Below are 22,630 nucleotides of genomic sequence, written 5' to 3'. Positions count from 1 at the left end.
CTGCTGCAGCAATAGGTACCAAGAAAGGAAGGAAGAAGGTCCAGATAAGGAATGGGATCAGAAAAGCAATGACAGAAGTATAGACTCTTCCAATGAAGAATCATCCATATTAGAAAAAGAACTTGAAAAGTTTGATAACCTGTGTTTTGGTGAAATACGAAAGAAAATATGGGTCAGAATGGAAAATCCTGCGTACTCCTTATCTGCCAAGTTAATTGCAATTTCCTCTCTGAGCGTAGTCCTAACATCAATTATAGCCATGTGTATCCATAGCATGCCAGAGTTCCAAAGACTAGATGCCAATGAAAGAGAGATTGAAGACCCAGTTCTGGAAGCAGTGGAGATTGTATGTATCATCTGGTTCACGGGTGAGTTAGTGATAAGACTTATTGTGGCTCCAAGTCAAAAGAAATTCTGGAAAAATCCACTGAACATAATTGATTTTGTCTCTATTATTCCGTTTTATGCCACGTTGGCAGTGGACACAAAGGAAGAAGAAAGTGAAGATATTGAGAACATGGGGAAAGTGGTTCAAATCTTACGGCTAATGAGGATATTTCGCATCCTGAAACTGGCAAGGCACTCTGTAGGACTGCGGTCTTTAGGTGCCACTCTGAGACACAGTTACCATGAAGTTGGACTTCTGCTTTTATTCCTGTCTGTTGGGATTTCTATTTTTTCAGTTCTTGTCTACTCTGTGGAAAAAGACGATGAAGAATCAGAATTGCACAGCATACCAGTGTGCTGGTGGTGGGCTACTATCAGCATGACCACTGTTGGCTATGGGGACACTTTCCCAGTCACCCTACTTGGAAAACTTCTTGGCAGTGTCTGCATTATTTGTGGAATATTAGTAGTGGCTCTGCCAATCACCATAATTTTCAATAAGTTCTCCAAATATTATCAGAAACAAAAGGATATTGATGTAGACCAATGCAACAATGATCGTAAAGAGAAATGTAATGAGCTACCTTATTTTAACATTAGGGATATATATGCAAAAAAGATGCACTCCTTCATTTCTAGTCTTTCTTCAGTAGGAATTGTAGTCAACGATCAAGATTCAACAGACGCCTCCAGCATCCAAGATATTGAGGATGTTTATAACGCAACAGCTTTAGAGAATGGTACAGGAAAATGAGTTGAATCACTTTCTCTTCCTGTTATTTCTGTTTTCTAATAGTTGGTTAATGTGGATTTATAAACTTCAGTGAATTTGTGAAGAGCAGTTAATTCTCAGGGTACTTAAATCTCAGCCATATTTGGACATTCTTTGCTCTGAAGTTGTCACACAAGCTTCTTTGTTTAGATGAGGCTCTAAAATATGTCTTGTGTGGTATTTTAGATTTTACATGGCTAGTATTATGCATTTTGGGAGGAAGGGGTGGGCAGCAGGCAGTTGATGTTGAATTCAACATTTGTTCCTGCATCAGAATAGGTTTCTGTAATTAACTGCTGTTCAGGTAACTGTATGTTACCAACCTGAAAGAAATAGGGCACAGATAAGTGAAGTTTCTACATGCAAGTATATTTGCATTTAAAAAAAGCCATTAAAAACATGTGAAGTATGTTTACTATGTATACATGGGAGTAGGAAGGTAACTTCTTAATTCAGGATGATGAATGTATTGGTATGTCATGTTGTTGCTCCATGGTAGCATAATATTTATGAATTTCCTTTGAACGTCACAGCATATTTTAGATTTATAAGGGAAATCAATCAAGTTTTTGCCAGGGTTTTCCATTGCCCCGAACCTAGCGTACTCACTTGCATCCATATTGAATGTGTACAAACACCGTGTGAAGGATCTGTACTGCACTTCTCATAGCTTGCCTTATAACCAAACCCAGCACTGAACTGATACCCCAGGAGAGGCTTGGGGATATAATGTGCCTTTTAAGCCACCTGTGCTATTATGATCCTGGGCTGTTCAGAAGCTAGGGAGGTATCCAGCATAGCATAGACAGCTCTGGAAGCCTACATTGGTGCCTTGCTGTCCAAAGCGCTGCCCTAAATTGTTGTCATGTTATGAGCTGCCACCCTGCTCAGGTATGCCCTCTCCCACCCAGCAACAAAGCTTGTGAGGAGGCTATGCTAGTGGTAGCCTTGTGGCAGTATTTCACTGTGCTTGGGGCAATCTTGCCCCAGTGGAATACAGGATTGCATGAAACTTCAGTTTATTAGCCTGACATTAAGGAATTACAGTGGAAGTTAAATCAGGGCCCTATTGAAGTCAGTGGGACTTTTTCCATTAATTTAAATGGGGTCATTATTTCACCCTATGGATTTGTTTTGGTGGTATTTTCACTTGGCTTCCCTTGCCTGTAAGTGACTTAATTAGATGTGGGGTTGTGGGAAACCAAGTCCACTGGCTTTGCTTTTTGGCTAAAAAAAAGCTCATGTTTCTTGTTTCTGCACCAAGCCTTGAAGCCTTTGTTCAGTCTTTCACTCAGGCAGATGTTTGCTGAAGTCAGTAGTCCCTGAGGACTGAACAAAAAAAGGAAGGCTTGATCATCTTCAGATTCTGCAAAGTTGGCTGGAGACGGTCTACTTTATTTGAACTGGTTTAGTTCAAATCTGTATCAGGATTTGTGAAGTAGGAGATGAAAGCCAGCCAGGTGAAGAGCCAAAATGAGCTACTTTATTTGTTGCTGGTACACAGATTTCTTGAACATTGTCCTTCCTTAAAATAGTGAACCAGATGGGGCAGCAGAGTAGATCAACTACTATAACCAGAGAGGAGGATTCCCTAATCTTTTGAACCCTTTGCATTAAGGCCTGATTACTCATGCTAATTGTGTGGAATTTGGAGAGAATCCTTTCAACTGTGTATGGACTTTACAGGCTTTGGATCTTTCTTTATGTAGTGCCATACATGTACACAATACTTCACAAATAATTAAGAAGACTAATTCTTCTCTTGGTGGCCAGAGGATTACCAAAACAGAACTTGGTCCTAATGACCATTCTTATCAGGCAATTAGTGTTACAACGATGCTATGTTGTAAAGTACTATATTCATACATAGATGCATGCACACACTTAATAGAAGCCATTCAGTATAACCTGACAGGATAGAAATTGCTCAGTGCCCAAAGAAGTCCTCTTTGTAACCTTCATATGAAGGCTTATTGCATTGCAGGTGAAGGAACTAGATTTAAAGTAGTGGAAAATGTCATGCAGCAAACTCAAGTGCTATTAGAACCTTTCCTCGGTGAACTATAAGAAATACATGATAGATAGTTGGAAAAAAGTAGTTGAAAACAGTGCTCTTTGTTCTATGTATAAAGCACTATACAAGTACTACAGCTATTATGGCTTTTACATATCAGACTTTAGCTTCAAGTGATAGAGTGTAAGTTTGCAGTAAAAGGAAATAATGGAAAGGTCTTGGTTAGTGACATTCTTAAAATAGTGACAGGACAGTTTAACTGTTTGATTTCCTTTGAACTTTTTTTCTTACACATGAATGGATCATGAAACAAAGTTCTACATTTCCATAGACGTACTTCAGAAGATAGAATACATATTTGTTCATGTGTCTCATTGTACATCCTTTTGTTTCTTGCACTGGACTCCTGAGCCATAGTTTGGGCTTCATTGCATCAATGCGAGTTTTGCCATTAACTTCAGTGGAGCCAGGATTTCAACACCTGAAATTTGAAAAAAAAGATTTGACCTGTTTCTATGTACTTTGCTTGAGTACATGCAAAAACCCTGGGTTTACACAGGTATAAATGAGAGCAAAATGGATTTTCCCCAAATCCATACCAACCTTCCCCATATTTTCAGGTTTCCATTGTGTTATAAGGCAAAGTCCTGAGATCCAGCTCTGCTATTTGCACCAAAGTCCTGAAACTACCTCCGGGCTTCGTTAAGTGTCAGAACAAGACAAGGAAAATGTGGGACTCCTTGTCTTTCACAGAACCCATGGGTCCCTCAGTCATATCCTTTAAGAGAGACACTGGGGCCTCCTTCTGTTAGTAGAATATAGTGAATGTGCTATCTCTCAAAGGGTTTATTTCTTGCGTAATGAGACTCTTCCTTCTGCATGGTCTTGACAGACAAATGTGCACCATCATCACTAACAGAAGACGCATCATATTTATTCTTTGCTTTGCTTCTGTATTTCCACATCACACCATTTTCTTTTTCAAGATGTTGCTGAAATTGTATCTGTATGTGTTCAGCTGCTATATTTCAGATGCCAAAATACATGAGAGAGCATTGTTAGGATGTACATTCCATTTTGTATGGGAGAGATTTGTTTCTCTTTATACAAAACAGTTCCTTAGCAGTTATTAATTTCTTTGTCTTGCTTTTAAGAGCTCTTCTTTTGATACCCAGCACAGAGCATTGTTATACAAGACTATCTGTCTTTGCAAAATTACACTCTTGTATAGTATAAATATACCATCCCAGTGTTCTTTGCTTTCCAACTTGAATGCTCACCAATCAGAGTGATGGGAGGGAATTTTCTCAATTCCCTTATCCTAACGCTTGCTTTCTCCCCCCTCCCTGACTAGTGCTTCTCGACACCTCTTGCTGCTTATCTTTGGTTTCTTTTGACGCAGCCACAAGTTTGCTCCTGTCCCAGAAAGGCTTCAGCTTGAGACTGGAGTCACAAATTTCATTCAGCTACTGGGCAGCAGGCACAAAGTAGCTGAGAGATTATTGATTTGTAATCTTGCCATACATTTAATCTGTGTTTTAATGCTTTTAAGTGTTGTATTTATAGTAAGAAAAGTCAGAATACAAGTAAGAAAGACTATCTGAGAGTAAGTGTGAGCCTAATAAGTGGTACATCCTGGTCACCTTAGATTTGTAAATAAATAAAATTCTACTTACTGGTAAGCTGGAAATAGCTGATAGACGCCATTCATTTCTATTTAGCAGAAAGCCAACTCCACAGCGATTTTCATCTGAACTGATTACTGTCAGGGCTTGCAAAGAACGCTAGTGGGGTTTATCTGGTAAAAGCACCATAACAGTGCTCACAGCTCTAAGAACTCCTGACGTGATGCTGTCTGCTAATGCATTTATTCATTTCTTCTTGTTCTGTAACACTAGAGTAAGTGACAGAAACCTGCTACACCGTGGAGAGTTTTCCTAATATTCTTTGATTAACTGACAGTATTTGTGAACCTATTATTGTCTCTTCACACACAAAAAAAGACATTTCTAAAACAAAACCAACATAAGTACATCCTGAATTTGCAACTTGGGCTGTGATACCAATGACTGCATCACAGTCCATAAATACTGTTGTCTAGTGCATTTTAGCCCCAGCCATGCTGCTGATGCATACATTTCCTAAATGTTTATGCCTTGTCAATCAAGATAAAGCAGGTGGTCAGGAAAAAAACTCGTTTTCCTGTTTTGCATTCATTGCGATGCTCTGTTATCTATCTATAAGTGCAGAAAAACATGATTAGTAGAGAGGCCTGGAACAGATCACTTTAATATTTTGTATTTATTTCGGCTAGACTGTGCTTTTGATTGTATGTTTACCCAGGGGATTAGGAGGGTAATAGGAGCCAGCCTATGCCTCTAAATGGATTACCAGGGCTTGGGTCCAAGCTGAGTTCTTGCTTGCTTTCTCTCTGAGCAGGAAGTTGGTCAGCCCAACTGGCGTGGTACAGAAAGTAGCAGTAATTCACTCCAGTATAGGCTAATAGTACCCTATTATCACCCTGGTTGCAAAAAGAGAGTAATGAGGTGTGATATGCCTGGGGTAGGGTAGCTACCAATTACCACAAATTATGGATTCTCATTCATTAAGGCACAACCTTATCTTAATTATTTATCCCATTTATAAAAATGTCTAGGGGTCTGTTGTATGCCCTGGGCATATATTGAGCTACACAGTCCAAAGGACTTTCCATACATTTGTGAATTTCCATCGAACTTTTCCATCCACTTACTCTGAAAAAAGTGAGACAGCCTTGCACCATGTATGCATAGCTAATAATAAACCTGGACTTTTGCAGGCTGAGGCAGGAGTGCATTCCAAAATTGAGGACCCCTCATGGAAAACAGCATGCCTCTTTGTACCAAAGGGGATCCAACTGATCTCAGCTGCTGCAAGCTGGTGCCAGGAGGGAAGTGATCTCTTAGATTACAGCATCCCAACCTAGTTGGTGCTTTATGCATTAAAACCAGCACTGTGAGCTCTACCTGGTGATTTACTGGAATCATTCTGCTTTGACTAAGTTGTCCAGTAAAAGCCATTATCCTAAATTATGCCTCTTGCATAATTCCTGGATCATCATGGCTACAACATCACTGTAATGCTACTATTACTAATTGATTTCTAGGCCCAAATGAAGTTGCATTACAACAGGCCAGCTTTTAATAGTGTCCTTTATAGCCTCTGGAAACACTATCATGTTGTAAGTTAGCCCCGGGTTTACATGCTAGAAGTGTGTTGCCAGGCAAAAGCTGGACATGTGTTAACCATCTGCATGGGGAGGAACTTGTTATAGTGGTTCAACGTTGTATAACTAACCATAGTTCTACAAAGGGATATTTAGCCTGAATATCACAGAAAGTCATCCTAAGAGCTTATTAGAGTTATGAATAACTTCCCATTGAAGCCTGGTTTCCTGAGTAATCTAAAACTGCATGTAATAATAAAGTATTGATGGGAATAATCCTGTATTTACAAAGAGGCAGACAAGGTTCTCGGATAGTTCTCTGTCTAAAATTTTCATAATTTCTTGGCTTAATGAAAATTATATAAAACATTCTCGTTATGCTGTGTACTGTCCTACCCATTAATAGAAGAAATGGCAATTTGCAGTCAAGCCTGAGTATCAGGCCTGTGAAGTTGGATGTTCTTGAGGAAAGAAAGGTGAGATGTAGAAGCAGAATTAAAATTCCTGCAGGCCATTGATCCTGAGCCAGGGTGCCTCCACATGATTCACAGAGATTTCAAATAGGAATTCAAAAACAAATAGGAAGTGTCAGAAACTTTCTGACCTGCTGTGGTCTTTCTGAGTTCTTTACAACAAAGAATTTCTCTCTTATTTTTCCATAGTCAAAAAACAGTGAAAGCTAAGGGCTGGCATTTTCCAAGGGGTGCCTTTTGGGGTCTTGCTTCTGATACGGCTGAGAACCACTGCTCAAGGTCATAAAGCCCCAATGGGAGGTGAAGGGCAAGTGGCTGTGCATGGTTGCAAATCTGTGGGTTCACCCTTTCTGCCATTGCATAGGTGTGGGCATAGTGAATCCAGTTGTAGCTGGTGTATGGGGTATGGAGACCTGTGAGATTCCCTAAATCCTGTCCTTCAGCAATAGAGCTAAAATGTAACAGGATGGGATGGGAATGATGGGAAGGATCAGAGCTTTAAAGAAAAGCCTCCTGAGGTCTAGGACAGCATCAGCAAGTGTGATCAAAACAAACAGGAGCAAGGGAGTTGTCCATATATCAGATCCATAAGTTCAGTTTTTTTGATCAGTGCTTTGCCACATGTGAATTTGCACCTAAATCAAAATGGTTTTAGTGAGCCAGCTCGAGATTATGAAATATTGTTGAATTAAACCCATTCTGTCCCTCTCATATTTTAATTTGCAGATCCTGTATGTCCTGTTTTCTAACTGAGCTGTTCGGAAGCAGCTGATATACCTTGCTTTCACATGGCCATAGGCTTTGAAGTTGTTTTTTTTTTAAACATTAAAAGTGAGGCTCAGAACCTCACTTCAGTGCCCAACAATACAGGATCCATTTAGCTCTTACCTCAGTTTCTTGGAGTGTAGGAACGCGCACTACGCTCGCTATTTTGTATGTGGACTACTAAAACGGTTCAGTGGTCCACATAGTCTGGCATCTTGTTTCTGACAGTGGCTAATACAATGTGGTTTAGACAAGGGTGAATTTTTCTACCCCTGAACTGTGTACTACTGCACTGTAGAGAATATTTCATAAATTCATTTGACAATGGAGTCCTGCTTGGAAATGATACCATCTGGATGTTTTCCAAGTTAATATAATGACAGGTGCTATATGTGCTCACATACGTACCTACCTTCTTGTTTTGTTTTGTTTTGTTTTTTTAGCCAACGAAGCACAAATTGTACCTGTCTGGATAGGGAAGATTCCACAAAACTGTGTAGGACATCTCTTAGTTTTAAAAGCTGGCTATAAACATTTAATAAACGGTTGCTAACAAGCATACAGGAGCTCAGTGTAAAAAGGAGAGTGAGCTGCTGGCTCAGCACAGCCTAGATTTGTAAGCCTGTTGGACATCTGACAAAGTTGCTCCTTTTTTGTTTCCACTATGCATTTAAGGAGGATGTGGGGCCATTATCTAGTTTTTGGGACTATGATTGGAAGCGCAAATATGAAGCTTTCTGATGAGATGGGAAATAGAGGGAGTTAGGTTTTTACAAAAGTTAGGATTATATGTTTGCAAAAAATGTTGAAAGAAACATTTTTTCCCCATTTTAAAAGATTCATAAATTATTTTGGTTGTAAAACCATTTTTCACTAAGAAAACTATTTTTTTGCCCAACCATAGTTGGGAATGGAGAAGTATTGATGATATGGGGAACGATCTGTTTACTGATAGGATTATATTACAATTAATTTTATAATACGGTGCATTTTGGTTACTGTTGTGGAGGCAAGGTGTTTTCATGCTAGTTTTTATGTTGGCTTACAAATCAAGAAGAAACATGGGACTGGAAGGGATCTTCTGGACCACAGAGTCCAGTTCTCTGCATTTCTCATGGAAAGATTAATGGGCAATTGAGTCAGAAGGGAAAAATAGTAAGAGTTATAATTTAAGCCCAGAGTGGTGTCATGTATATTGTCATAGCCTTGCAGGACACAACTGATATTTTGCAGAGTTCTCAAGGAGCTGTGAAAGCCAGACCACTATCTTGGGGATAAATCTGCAGGGAAACATTTCAGACTTTTAACAGCTTCACTTTCAGTTGAACTATTTGGGTCCTCACTCATAATGTAGGCAATTTCCCAGCATTTTTTTTCCAGTTTAATACAAACATTTTCAAGTTTGAAAAATGGTCCCAAAGTCTGCACTGTCTGAGTACTGAGTTCAGGATTGTTCCCAGGGGCAGTGGAGGTGAACTTTCCTAGGTTCCTTAATGTGAAGCAATGGCTGTTTGATTTCATGCACCCGAGAAATGGATTGTCTTGTTTAAATCAACCACGACTGGAACATGCTTGAGTTTTGGTACTTTTAAATGGTGCAAGAATGTTTATGATGGATGCACGTATTACATGGTTTCAGGACCACAAAACTTAGAAACAGCTTATCCTTCTCCTGAAAAAACACAAATAAGGAGTGAACCTTACTACCAAAAGCAAAAGATTATACTTAATATACATTAGGACATGATATTAGGGTAAGACACTGCATCTCCTTAGCAGACCCAGTAGTGGCACATGGAAGGTAGCTGGATCTGGATCCTGATGTAAGTTGCAATAAAGCTTTTTTTGGAGTATCCTAGGCTATCTCTGTTAGCTGTCTCTGTGTCCAGTGCCAAATTGAGGCCATTATTGTGTATTGCACATTAGTAGCTATATGTAGTGTCCTGAAAAGATGAGGCCACTCTGAAATCTATACAGAATGTACTATTTCACTAGCAGCAGTACATTTAATGAAGTGTACCTTTTCAGCAAGCATGCAGTATCTTTGGAACTGTTCCAAGTAAACTGGGCAGTCTTTCTGTGATTCTGATGATCCACTGATTAGGAAGGACATGAAATCTGTAATTAATGATTGTAAGTAAACCAGAAACTCGTAGCCTGGATCTCCAAGAGAGCTTACTAGTTCAGCAGCAAGACTGGAAGTTGTGCTTTTATTATAAATATATTTAGGTATACTTGCCTTCCAGATGCACTATGTAATACTAAGCCAACCCAACAACGCCACTCAGTCTCCTGAGCAAGCCAAGGGCACCTTTACAGATCTGAAAATGCCCCCCCCACTTGGGAAGTTTTTTGTGATATGGCAGAACCAGCCTCACCTTTTGCAATTTCTTCCTAGATAGAAACAAGGTTCTCTTGCCTAATCTTGCTGAAGTAACCTAGGACCATGCTCCCACCCTGCAGATCATATTTAGCCACTCTATTTTATATGAAAGCATAATTTAACCATATATAATATATAAATAAAATGTTTCCATTCCCAGAAACTAGTCCAAACTCTTTCCATGTTGCTAGAACAAAGCTAAACCTATCCCAACAGCAGTGAAGATATCCATTTACTCTTTATATCTTAAAATTTGCTTCTTCTCTAAGCTCTTGCATTCGAAATGTAATTCCAACTCGGACTGCATTTTCAGAAGAAATGTGGATTTCATTCTACTGTAACTGGACTATTTTCTGGGTTAGTCTTGGCTGTGGGGAGATGGTTCTGGTTTGATTTAGATTGATTGAATCTTGTCGAACTTGTTTATTATGAATCTACAGCATAATGGGAAAAGGGAGTGAGAACTGCAGTTCTCTGGGTTCAGGAGCATGCATAGTTAATGGTAAAAATTCAGTCTGGAATTTGGTTTTCCTCTAGTAAGTTTTGGGGAGTAGTGTTTTCCATTTAGCCTTTTATGCTCTCTCATTAATAAAAGTCTGATTCCTTTGATATTGTGATATGTTCTGCTAAGATGTTGTTGAAATGTAGTTGTTCAGCTTTAAAGAAATCTGGCACCAAAGATAGCCTCTGCTAATCTACCATCCTGGCATTCATACAGGAACTGCTGCATTATAAGTGTGTGCAATGCATGCAAAGTGGCTCTATTATAAATTGCATTGTGAGCACTAGGTTGTGATTGCAGCTTTTTTTTTTTGCCAAGAAAGCTTTGAGCAAAATGTCTAAAGTTTCCATTTTCGCTAGCCTGCTTTTTGTATATTGTTGGCTGTTGAAAAGCTGCAGGTTAGTTAATGTTTTAAAGAAATTCTGCTAATAATAATTAACACAGTGCAAGTGGTTTTTGAAAACAAAGCTCTGCAGGGATTTAACTAATTGGCACAAGGGCAAAAAACATGGTTTAAAGAGCCAGGGTGAGATTTTGTTTTCTGATGTGGCACTGTTGCAAGAGGGCTGGAAGGCCAGGGGTAGTCAAGGATTGTCCTGTTTGGAGGGAATTCCTTGTGGGTGGAGAGCCAGCTAAGGAAACCGTTCTGGTATAGAGGAGTGTTGGGGGGGGGACGGGGGACGTTGGCTGCAACATACTGCACTGGTGATACTTTAGTGGGGTGAGAGTCACTTTGGGGGAAGGGAGGCATTATGGACCAGTCAAGGAATTGCTGTAAAGCAGAAGTGCAGTGTGCTGGAATTGCAGGTATAGATCATGTACTCTACATGCCACAGAGCTATTGTATATTCTGGGGGTATGGACAAAAGTACCATTTAACCACTGTAAAAGGGGAGCAAGAACTGCTACACAGGAGCCTGCATCAGCTGTTATGACCTGTTGCAAATGCAGGATCCTGTAGCAATACAAGTGAGGGCAAAATCAATCTAATTTTGATCCTGAACAAAGCAGGGTTAAAATCAGAGCAGTTTTGCTACATGGATATCACATCAGAATTACGTGGCAGTAACAATTGCATCTCAACACCTTTTCATCCTTCAGTAGCGAAACAACCCTTCTTTGTTCCCTCCACCAAATCTAGGAGGTATTTGAGGATGGAGCAAAGGTATCCAGGGAAGAAGTGGGAGTAAGGTCAGTAGATCTGCAGACACTGTCTGTTCCCCAGTGCAGAACAAGGATGCAGAAGTAACAGGAGTCACCCTTTCCCAACTTGCATTTAAAATCCATCACAAACCCTCTGCAGTTTCACAGATTTAATGTTTGACCTATGCTGTCCTGAGGCCCTTCTGAGGGAGGGACTCCACCAGAGTAGTTGGACTGAATTTGGGATTGGGCTTCAGTGTGGGGCATTTGCCAAATCTTGGTACTGCCTGTAATTATCTCACCTGACTCTAGGACTAAATACAGACAGTCAGAAAGCTCAAGCCTGAATCAGTTCAGTCTTCATAGGTAAATCCAAGCTGTGTAGGTTGAACTGATAAGCAAGTGAACAAACATTCACTTTGATTTTGGAAATGCAGCCACATGCCTGCAGTGGCCCAGGCCGGGGAGGGGGGACTAGAGCATGCCTCCCTGCTCTGCTGGAGCAGACAGCTTGGACCAAGAATAGCCTACCCACTGTATTGGGGAGTGGGGAGTTGTGGGGGAGGTGAAAAGCATCCTGGGATGCTGGGGTCTGTGAGTGAACTTGAATTTTGAGGAGATCTGGGACAGAAGTTCAGTAAACCAATTTTACCTAAATCATTTAAGTCTGATACTACATCCATCCAGCTTTATATTAAACCAGTTTCAGCCATTTTGAAAGTGGTTTGTGTGCACCGAACTTCTGTTGTGCTACAAATTTGAATTGGTTTCCAGTCACTTATATTGGTTGATGTGTAATTTCTGTCCCTAACCTATGTGCTACTCTGCAGAGTGCTGTAGCGCATGGTGCCCTGATCTCACCTCTTCCTCAGGCAGCAGCAATTGTGTTTTCAAGTTGTGGCACTCTTCTTGCCGTGGTTCTACCAGCAGAAACTCGTTAGGGCTCCGGATTCTTAATTCCAGGGTTACAAGCTGGAGCAAGAAGTTGGTGAATGGTGCCTGGCAATGGGTGGATGGGTGGCTGAGTGTGGGTGCCAGTCTGGGTGACTGGAGAAAGAAAGACTAATGCAGTAATGGGGAGAACTTCAGGGTTACTTGGAGAGGGAGGGAAGTTGGAGGGATGATTGAGGAGCAACGGAGGATGGGCCCACTGCAAGGAGTCTGACTGTAGAAGGCCTTTGCTTGAAATCTTGTCCCAGACCTTACCATTCTGGCTGCAGCCCTGACTGTCCTTCACTGATAAGGAAGGAAATCCTTACAAGAAAAGGAACTGCTTTCCTAGATGCAAATGTTTTCACTTGTGTCAAGTAATACTAGCCTGGGCAAAGCACTGAAGTCTTGCACTGGCAAGTGCAATAGGTCAGATCATCATCCTAGTATGTTTCTGACCTTTATGATCCTGTACCTGCTAGCACCTGAAAGAGCTAAATCAACCACAGAATTGTCTGCTTTCCCTTTTTTTAGACTTGCAACAGCCTATATCCTCATGTAGTCCCAGCTGTTCTCTTATCCATTTAGTTGGTGGCAAAAGGGCATGTATTTTCAACATTTGCAACTTTGCTCCCAGGGAGCTTTAGGTATCTTTAAAACATCAGCGACTTCCCCACATGACTGGAACCTTTGCTTAGGCAGCAAAGACATTTGAATTGTCTTTATTTTTATGTATGTTGTTGTAAATGGAGAGACAGTTAGAAATATGTGTGACTGAAAAGAAGAAAAGGGGGTTACAATGTGGAGGCAGTAATACTATGAATGACTTATTGTCCAAGTGATCTCTAGAAGACTAACTTGCTCTCCTCTCCCCTGCCCCCCCCCCCGAAAAAACCCAAACCAACCAACCAAAATTTAAAAATGAGAAAGGAAAAATTGCTGCCTCGATATTTGCTGTATCCACCTTTGTGAAGACAGAACTACCTTTTTTTTTTTGGCAAATGAGCTTATGAATCAATTGTTAATTAAGTAGTCAAAAATGTAGCTGAAAAAGGAGTTCAGGATCAGAATAAACTCACAGTGGAGAATACAAATCACTTTAATCAGTCCTCTCACAGTTCCACATCTTAATTAAAGCACATCTTTGGCACTGTTAGTAGATGTGAAGGCGTGTCAAGTGCCAGGGGAGTGCACACCTAAGCTTTTTGCTGTGGCCTGGAATGGTAGCACTATTTCCAAAAAGTACTTGGGTCCAGTCCTGTTTCCATTTACTAAGGCAAAAATTCTTGCTGACTCCCATGATAGTGAGACTTAATTCACAGGACCAGACTGAAGGAGAACAGATTGTAGCTATTCTGGTGTGAGGAGTTCTTGTCTTGAAAACAAAGAGAGTTGGGCTCTGTTCTTGGTATGACTGCTGATTCTCTGTGTGACCTGAGCTACGGATTCTTCTTGGTTTCTCTTGCATCCTTTCTCTGTGTTCTCTATGGAGTTACTGCTCTGAAGGTTTTAAAAGGTATCTCAACAATGTCTTTGTACATTGCCTACCATAATGGAGCCCTGATGGGCTAGAAAGTGATGAATCACCTACAAGTTATAACCTGGATATCAGGGATGTTGGTAGTGCTGTTAACTGTGTGAACTGAGGCAGTGTAGAGGGCTTGGGAGGAAAGATTATAAATTTAGGTTTAGCCAAGTAGTGTAAGATGACAGTGAGCTACCCATGATGAAATGTCTAAAGAAAAAACATGAAAGATGAGAATTATTAGTGTTAGCAAGAAAATCACCATCCCATGCTATCCTGTCATAGTTATTGACTATAGAGGTGGGCAAGTAATAGATTTTGGTTGCTGAACCTACAGACTGGGGGGGAAAAATATTGGATTAACTTAACTCAACCCAAAATTAAAATGAGTTGTGAGGGAATTGTAGATAGATCCCCCTCCAATCAGTAATGATTTAGCACTAGATTCTTGCTCACCAGTTACTAAAGTGGACAGGGAAGCTCAGGAGACAGATGATAACTAAGTTTTTTTTTTTCCTGTGGTGGCTACCTGTACTGATTCTCTATTAGCTGACATTGTTATAGCTTCATAGACTTTCATGAAGCTACTCTATGAGGATTTGTCCAATCAGGCCTCAATCAGGGTCTCATCATGCCGTGTCTACATGTATGACAAAATGCATTTCATACTCGAAGGAGCTTATGGTTTCAGTGTATGGTGAAAAACAATGGATGAATAACGAGATGCAGCCTAGTACACTTAGATGACTGAGTTGTTCAGGTTAGTTCAGGACTGTAAGGCTGTTTAATGGCCCACTTGGAATGAATTTTCATTTTCTACCTTTTGGGTGGATTTTTAACAGCACACTTGGAACTGGGATAATACATTCTCTCATCTAAGAAATAGGCCGTGATAGTCAGTCTTCTTTGTAAGGTGTTCTGATACTGAAGTGATTGGCAGATATTCCCAGTATGGATAATAGCCATGGCAGATGACTGCTGTATCTTAAATCATGGCATGAAGGAACCACATGATAGAGAAACTGAGGAGTGAATATCATTTCTCAGACATGGACTTTTGTTCACAGGGAGCAACATGGAAATCACCTTTCTCCTGAACTTCTCTGTCCAAAAACCTAGTGCCAAACAGTTACCGATTAGAGGAAGAGCTGTCTGCCATGCACTCACAAATCATTTTAAGTTTGGGTTGATTATGATACTGGGCTACCAGTTAAACACATCTTAAGTGTAATGTCTATCAGGGGCCCTAGAAACATGAGGGGGGGAGTGTTAATTGAGATCCTGTGGTGCAATATTGTAATTGAAAAGGTGCTTCAGTCCAGTTAGTGAGTGCTGCTGCTTGTTTCTGGATCTTATTAAGCATTTTTCTTTCTATATACCTGTGGGCTACTTGCCATATTAAGGGCACTATCTGCAACCTCTTCATTTAGTATGTCTGAAGCAATGAGCTATGCCTTTGGTCTGGTTGGTACTCATATTTATTAGTAGATATTTATCATGTTGGTTTTCTGTTGATAGTGATGTATAATTGTACACTTTGCTAATTGTCACATCTGGAGGCTAATTTAGACACTATACTTGTGTTTGAAATGCGATTAGCGTCTTCCTCTCAGAATTACTGGAACGTAGCCAGCCTTTATCCATTGCTTCAGATGAATGCTGACACTAATTTGTGCTTCAGAAATCTCTAGGTCACGTAATGCTTTACATCTTTGTATCATTTAAGAAAATGCAGCGTAGGTGCTGAGTTGAGGGAAAATACCACCATTAGGTCTTAATGTACACTAAGCAGACTCAGCATATCATTCACTTTGGAGGGAGTTGCATTGACTGACTTTTAAAGTTATTTTGCTTCTAGATGCATAATTTAGAGATTGTATTTATCTGAGATTGTATCTTCTTATGAGCTTGGATGTTTCTGGAGGTCATTTGTATCTGCCCTTTTGGCTGTTCTGAAATACCAATTAATCATGGAGGAAGTGGAGCTGTGTGAAACTTTGTGGTTTAATTTTTGCAGGAGATTGTGCAACCTATTTATCCATTTTGAACTCCATGGCTTAGTCCAGATTTACTCAGAAGTAGACTCAAGTTCATTCCTTAGCAGGTTTTTCAATGAATTTTTCCTGAAGTTTGACATTATAGTGAAGCAGCCATGCTTTGAAGCATGCTTTGAAACGTTTCACTCAACTTCACCAGAGAGCACATACTATAAGGATCATTTATTAAATGAATTTAAATAGGCAAGTTGACTATAAACTTCAGATATGTGTCTGCATATCTACTTTCTCAGAAGTGACTGGTGATTGAGTGCTTCATTTTTCTTACTTGAGACATTAAGGCTTCTGAATTGTCCGAGAACTTTTGCCTATTACTGTCTCAAATCAAGCCTCTACAATCTGTTTAGGTTGAATCTAATTCTTTATTGAACATCATGGATTTTTAGTGTAATTTATATGGATCTCTATTAATTTGTCTCTTCTGCAATCCCTTGCAGTCGAGGATGATTGCCTTCCATAATTGTCTTATCTATGGGTCCAAAGATGGCTGATGAGGCCTGTCTGGGATTGACAGACTCTACTGCAGCTCTACTATCTGCTTCCATGTGGGGTGGGTGGTGCTGGATTTTTCATTTGGTCCATGACACACTGTTTCTGCCACTCCTGCTTTTCTATCTCCTGTTGTTGTCATGAGGTTTCAAAGTACTGAGATCCCTGCACCAGACTTCCTCTGTTGGGGTCTTGGGCGATAGTCTCCCATGAGTTGACATTGATATTGATTTTTTTTTTTTAAGTTGGCCTTGAGGGTGTCTCTGAAGCGCTTTCTCTGCCCTCCTCTTGAGTGTATGCCTTGGATGAGCTGGGAGAATAAAACTTGCTGTGGGAGTCTGGAGTCGGACATCAGGATGACATAGCCAGCCCAATGAAGTTGCTACCGGATGATCGTTACCTTAATACTGATGATGTTTGCTTGCAGGAGGATGCTAATGGTGCGTCTCGCTTCCCACTGGATTTGGAAGATCTCCCACAAGCAGTGTTGATGGTACTTATCCAATCATTTTAGATGTATGCTGTACATTATCCATGACTCAGCTTCATACCACAAGGTGGGGATCATGACTGCTTGATAAACCATGAGCTTAGTTTCAGATCTGATCTTACGATCTTTGAACAAGGAGATGATTCAGAAGGGTTCTCACAATGATTTTTCCTGTGGTGGACAGCAGGCAATCCCTCTATAGTTTCCACAGTCAGACTTGTGTTCTTTCTTAAAGATTGTCACAATCAGGGGCTCCCTGAGGTCATCTGGTCCTTCCAGATTCTTAAGTTGAGGATATGAAGCTGTGACATGACTTCCTCTCCTCCCTGTTATAGGATTTCAGCAGGGATTCCATCTGCTCCAGATGCCTTGTTGTTCTTCATCCACTTGATGGCTTTCCCCACCTCATCAAGGGTTGGAGGGATTTTGAGATCATCTTTGACCGGTGTTGCGGGATGGATTTGAGAACACTCTCATCAACAGCAGAGTCTCAATTGAGAATATCTTCAAAATGCTCCTTCATTGATGGATCCCCTTTCCTTGATCAAGTTGCCTCCATCCTTAGGTCTCACAGGAGTTAATCCCTGAGGGCCCAGAACATACATGGCTTTGGTGTTACTGAAGAAACTGCGCATATCACGGATATCAGTCAGATGTTGAATCTCCTTAGCTTTGTCTTCCCACTATTTGTTCTTCATCTCACACATCTGCCTTTGGACAAAAGGTCTTGTGCTTGTAGTTGATCAACTCTCAGCTACCGTGTGAGAGTGGCCATGCAACGTAGGGAACAAGCGTGCCCTCTAGGACGCAGTAACACATACTCACGTCACACACACGCGCATGCTCTTTGGCTCGGGAAGCCACACTGCCCCGTGGAGGGCACTGGGCAAGTGCTGGGCTCCTTGGGGCAGCGTGGGGGGAGCTGTCTATAAACTCACCAGGGAGGACCAGCAGGGTTTGGGGGAGACCTTGTTTCCCCTAGTACCCCCTGGGGTAACAAGGAGTAACAGCCACAACTTGTTAGAGAGTAGGTTTAGACTAGACATCAGGAGGCACTACTTCACAGTCAGGGCGGGTAGGATCTGGAACCAACTTCCAAGAGAAGTGGTGCTGGCTCCTACCCTGGGGGTCTTTAAGAGGAGGCTTGATGTCTACCTGGCTAGGGTCATTTGAGCCCATTTTTCTCTCCTGCCCAGGGCAGGGGGTCGGACTTGATGATCTACAAGGTCCCTTCCGACCCTACTTCTATGAATCTATGAACTCTTGAATCTCCCAGTCATTCTCATCAAACCAGCCTTGATGTTTCCTGGTAGAGAATTCAAATGTCTCTTCACAGGTGTGGATGATGGTGGCCTGGAGGGCACCCCACATGTTGCTGTCATTCTCCCGTTGTTGTTGACTGGAATTCACCAGTTGTTCATTGAAGCACTGGTGGAAGGAGTTCGCTTGCTTGGATCCTGAGTCCGTCTACATTGATCTTCTGTGGGCATTGCTTCTGCTGCAGCTGTCATTGGGAACCAGTTTGAATGACATAACTAAGCAGATGAGCTGGTGATCAGTCCAGCAATCATCAGCTCGTAGCATAGATAAGGTGATGCAGACATCCCTGTGATCCTGGGTATGATGATGTAGTCAATCGGGTACCAATGCTTAGATCATGGGTGTTGCCATGATGTTTTGTGCCTGTTTTTCTGATGGAACAGGGTGTTGGTGATAATGAGTCCATGTTTTGTGCATTTGGTCAAGAGGAGGATGCCATTGGAGTTGAGCTTTCCTACTCTTTCTTTGCCAATGGTTGCATTACAGAGGTTAGAGTCCGTTCTGGCATTGAAATAACTGAGAAGAATAAGTCTGTCTCCCTCCAGAATATCAGAAAGGACTTAGTCAAGGTAGGCATAGACTTCCTCCTTGGTTTCATTGGTGGTGTCAGGAGTTGGGGCATATGTGCTGATGACAGTGGCATATTTGCTGTCTGCCAGTTTAAGATGGAGAGGTCATGAGGTGCTCATTAATTCTGATTGGGAACTCACTGAGTTGGTTTATGAGTTCATTCTTAATGGCAAAATGAGCTCCATGAAGTTGGCGTTCTCCTTCTTGTTTATCCTTTCAGAAGGTATAGCTGCCTCCATGTTCTTTGAGCTGCCCATCTCCTGCTTGCCAGGTCTTGCTCAGTGCAGCTACATAGATGTTGTGTTGCCTGAGTTCCTGGGCCACAACTGAAGTGCAGAGGTCTGGGCATTTACTATTAGGATTGTCCCTGAGTATCCTGATGTTCCAGGTCCCAAAAATAATGGTGTGTGTTTCCTGGTATTTTTGACCACAATAAAGGCAATCACACTTGACATGGTTATCCAATCAGGAAGAAATACAAAATACTGTATTAGGCAGGCTATGTTTAGGGCACCTCTTCTAGCCTCCTTTCCATGTGGGGTGAGGAGAGCAGATCCTGAAGAGAGCTGCTCAGTCACAGCTACAGATGCTCAAGTGCTAGATGACCTTCTTGTAACTGCTACCTTTGTGCCAGTTCAGGACTAGGAGCTTCCAGAAATCACAGTCCTGCTCCCGCCACCATTAGCTGGTTGCCAAAGGGCTTGAGGAATGTGCTGGCATGGGAGATACTTGTGCATGACTTCTTTTATTGTGGAGAAGGTGCTGAACATCAGCTTCCACATGGCTTTTGACAGAGTGGGACCTTGATCCATGGCAGCTGGGGATCTCGTTCTGCTGCAGCCTTCACCCACCTTTGCAGCTGTTGAGATTCTAACAACTTCTTCTTCCTGCTCTGCCTTTGAGGACTTGTAGCTGGGGACTGGACAGGCTTATTATAGTGGTGGCCTGTACTCGCCATGTCACAGCACTGTCGAAGGATATACGTGGCTTCTCAGGAGGGAAACCATTGCTGTTTGCTCATCCTGGTGGTGCTGCTGCTGTTTAGTCTGTGACTGCTTATTTGTTAGAATTACCCTTGCTTATTTCACAGCTAAACTTCCCCAAAGGTCATTCCACTCTCCGCCATCTGTGGACGTGCATTAAATCAAATGATGATTTGAGAGGGAAATTATAATGAGAAAAAGGGCAGTTTGGAAATGACCCTTCTTCCAGATAAAAGACATTCCAGATAAAATGTTGATGAAAGCTATCTGAGTTAATTCTGATGCAGAAGAAGAACTAGATATTACCAAGTGAGAGAGCGCGGCCAAATCTGAGTACTGTCAACAGACCGAGACATCTGATGCTTAATTTGCATCTAATGATAAATTAACAGATGGTATGTCTCCTATATTCAAAAGTTATTTAATTTTTCAGGAATAATTATTAGTACAATAACATTTAAACATGTTACTAGACTCTTGGCTATAATTTTGCATTCAGTATTTATAAAATATGAGTCTTGCTACTGAAGGAGTTACCGTGTTGTGTTGTCCCATTGAAGTCAGTAAAACTACATGTGCCAGGGAAGACTATCTTTGAAAGTAAGTGCTTGCAAAATTGGGCATACAGGCAGAAGCCTCAAGAGCTGCATTCTTTTGTCTGTTTTGGCTGTGTCCAGACATGTAGGGGTGTGCAGTTTGTGGTACTGCAAACCTCTTTGGGGCGCTGCAGACTACATATGGTGACCATTAAAATGTGCCCCACACTGCAGATTTGCAGTGTGGGGCCAGAATGTACTCCCAGGATTTCCTGGTAGCAAAAAAAGAAACAGAACAAAAAGCAGCACAACAAATGCAGAGCAAGCCTGTGCCAACACACACACAGGCTGGGCCATCCAACCAATGCTGTGCCTGCTGCCCAAGCCTCCATGCTGCCTCATCATCTGCCCCTGCTGCTCCAGGCCACCAGGTAAGACTCTCTGGCCGCAGCCTTCAGCTCTCCCTGGCTGAAGAGCTGGGAGGGGCTGGGAAAGGGCAATTTGCCCATTGCGGGACAAATAGTCCTGCAATGAAGTGCATGTGCAGGGCTGTGCATTGTGCAATTTGTGCCACTGCAAGCACACACCCCTGCATGTCTGGCCATGGCTTCTCAGTACCAAGCCTTGTTGTACTCATGCTTTGAAGCAATTGTCCCCTACATTTCAGATTTAGATGTGGTTTAAATTCAGTACAATAACTACTTAATAAGTCATCTTCTTTTTCAGGTTGATTTAAATTGCATTTATTATTAATGTGGAATTTGATTTCTTATAAATGTTTAAGTGAAGCAAATCAATAACACAGTACAATGCGTTAGCTAATAATACTACTTATAACCAGAGATATTTTTTCATACCTAAATTCCTTCCTTTTCTTAGATTTAGGTCTACAGAATGTTTACCTTCTTCATTTAAATCTGAACACTTTTTATTTTGTTTTTTATTTATTATATTATCACAGACCATTATGCTACTTCGAACATCTTTGTGAGTTCAAATTAAATATACATTACTGTGGTCTGACCTTAAGTGTAGGTATTTTACTTTTACTTTTACTTGTTCTTTAAATTTTATTTCTACAGAGTAGAAATCAGCAATCTTGATGTTGGGGTGGAAAGCAACCTGTTTAAATTCGCTGATGACACCAAAATTTGGGGGGAGGTGAGCACGCTAGCAGGGAGAGAGAGATTGCAGAAGGATCTGGATAGGTTACAGGGGTGGGCAAACAGGAACAGGATGTGTTTCAATACGGACAAGTGCAGGGTGCTGCACTTGGGTAGTAGGAACCAGCAGCACACTTATACGATGGGGAACTCCCTACTTGAGAGCACGGAGGCGGAAAGGGATCTTGGTGTCATTATTGACTCCAAGATGAACATGGGCCGACAATGCGAGGTCATGGTTGGCAGGGCTAACAGGACCTTGTCGTGCATCCACAGGTGCATCTCGAGTAGAGCCAGGGAGGTGATCCTCCCCCTCTATGCGACACTGGTCAGGCCGCAGCTGGAGTATTGTGTCCAGTTCTGTACGCCCCATTTCAGGAGGGATGTGGACAACATGGAGAGGGTCCAGAGGAGGGCCACCCGCATGATCCGGGGACAACAGGGCAGACCCTACAGTGAGAGACTGCGGGACCTGAACCTATTCAGCCTCCACAAGAGAAGGCTGAGGGGGGACCTGGTGACCATCTATAAACTCACTAGGGGGAACCAGAAGGGTTTGGGGGAGACGCTGTTTCCCCTAGCCCCCGCTGGCATAACAAGGAGTAATGGGCACAAGTTGATGGAGAGGAGGTACAGATTGGACATCCGAAAAAACTACTTCACAGTTAGGGCGGCTAGGAGCTGGAACCAACTTCCAAGGGAGGTGATGCTGGCCCCTACTCTGGGGATCTTTAAGAAGAGGCTGGATACTTACCTGGCTGGACTCATTTGAGTCCCGTTTTTGTTTTTAGGGTGGTTTTTTTTTGGGTTGTTCTCCCGCCCTGGCGGGGGGTCGGGCTAGAAGATCTATTAGGTCCCTTCCGACCCTGTAACTATGAAACTATGAAATGGAAGTGTTACTATGTAAAATCAAATAATGATTC

General features: G+C 41.7%; 1 protein-coding gene across 1 annotated transcript in view; it reads left to right on the top strand.

Moving 5' to 3' along the window:
• The window catches only part of KCNS3 (potassium voltage-gated channel modifier subfamily S member 3), a 32,227-nt gene extending 31,086 nt beyond the window's left edge, over positions 1-1,141 (top strand). The window contains 1 exon segment of the mRNA XM_025210012.1: positions 1-1,141. This exon segment is cut by the window's left edge and continues 17 nt beyond it. Within this exon segment, the coding sequence (XP_025065797.1) occupies positions 1-1,141 (1,141 nt within the window).
• The last annotated feature ends 21,489 nt before the right edge of the window (positions 1,142-22,630 follow it).

The sequence above is a fragment of the Alligator sinensis genome, unplaced genomic scaffold, assembly GCF_000455745.1.
Source record: "Alligator sinensis unplaced genomic scaffold, ASM45574v1 scaffold870_1, whole genome shotgun sequence".
NCBI lineage: Eukaryota > Metazoa > Chordata > Crocodylia > Alligatoridae > Alligator > Alligator sinensis.
The sequence above is the reverse complement of the archived record's forward strand: the minus strand, read 5'-3'. Positions and strand labels throughout refer to the sequence as shown.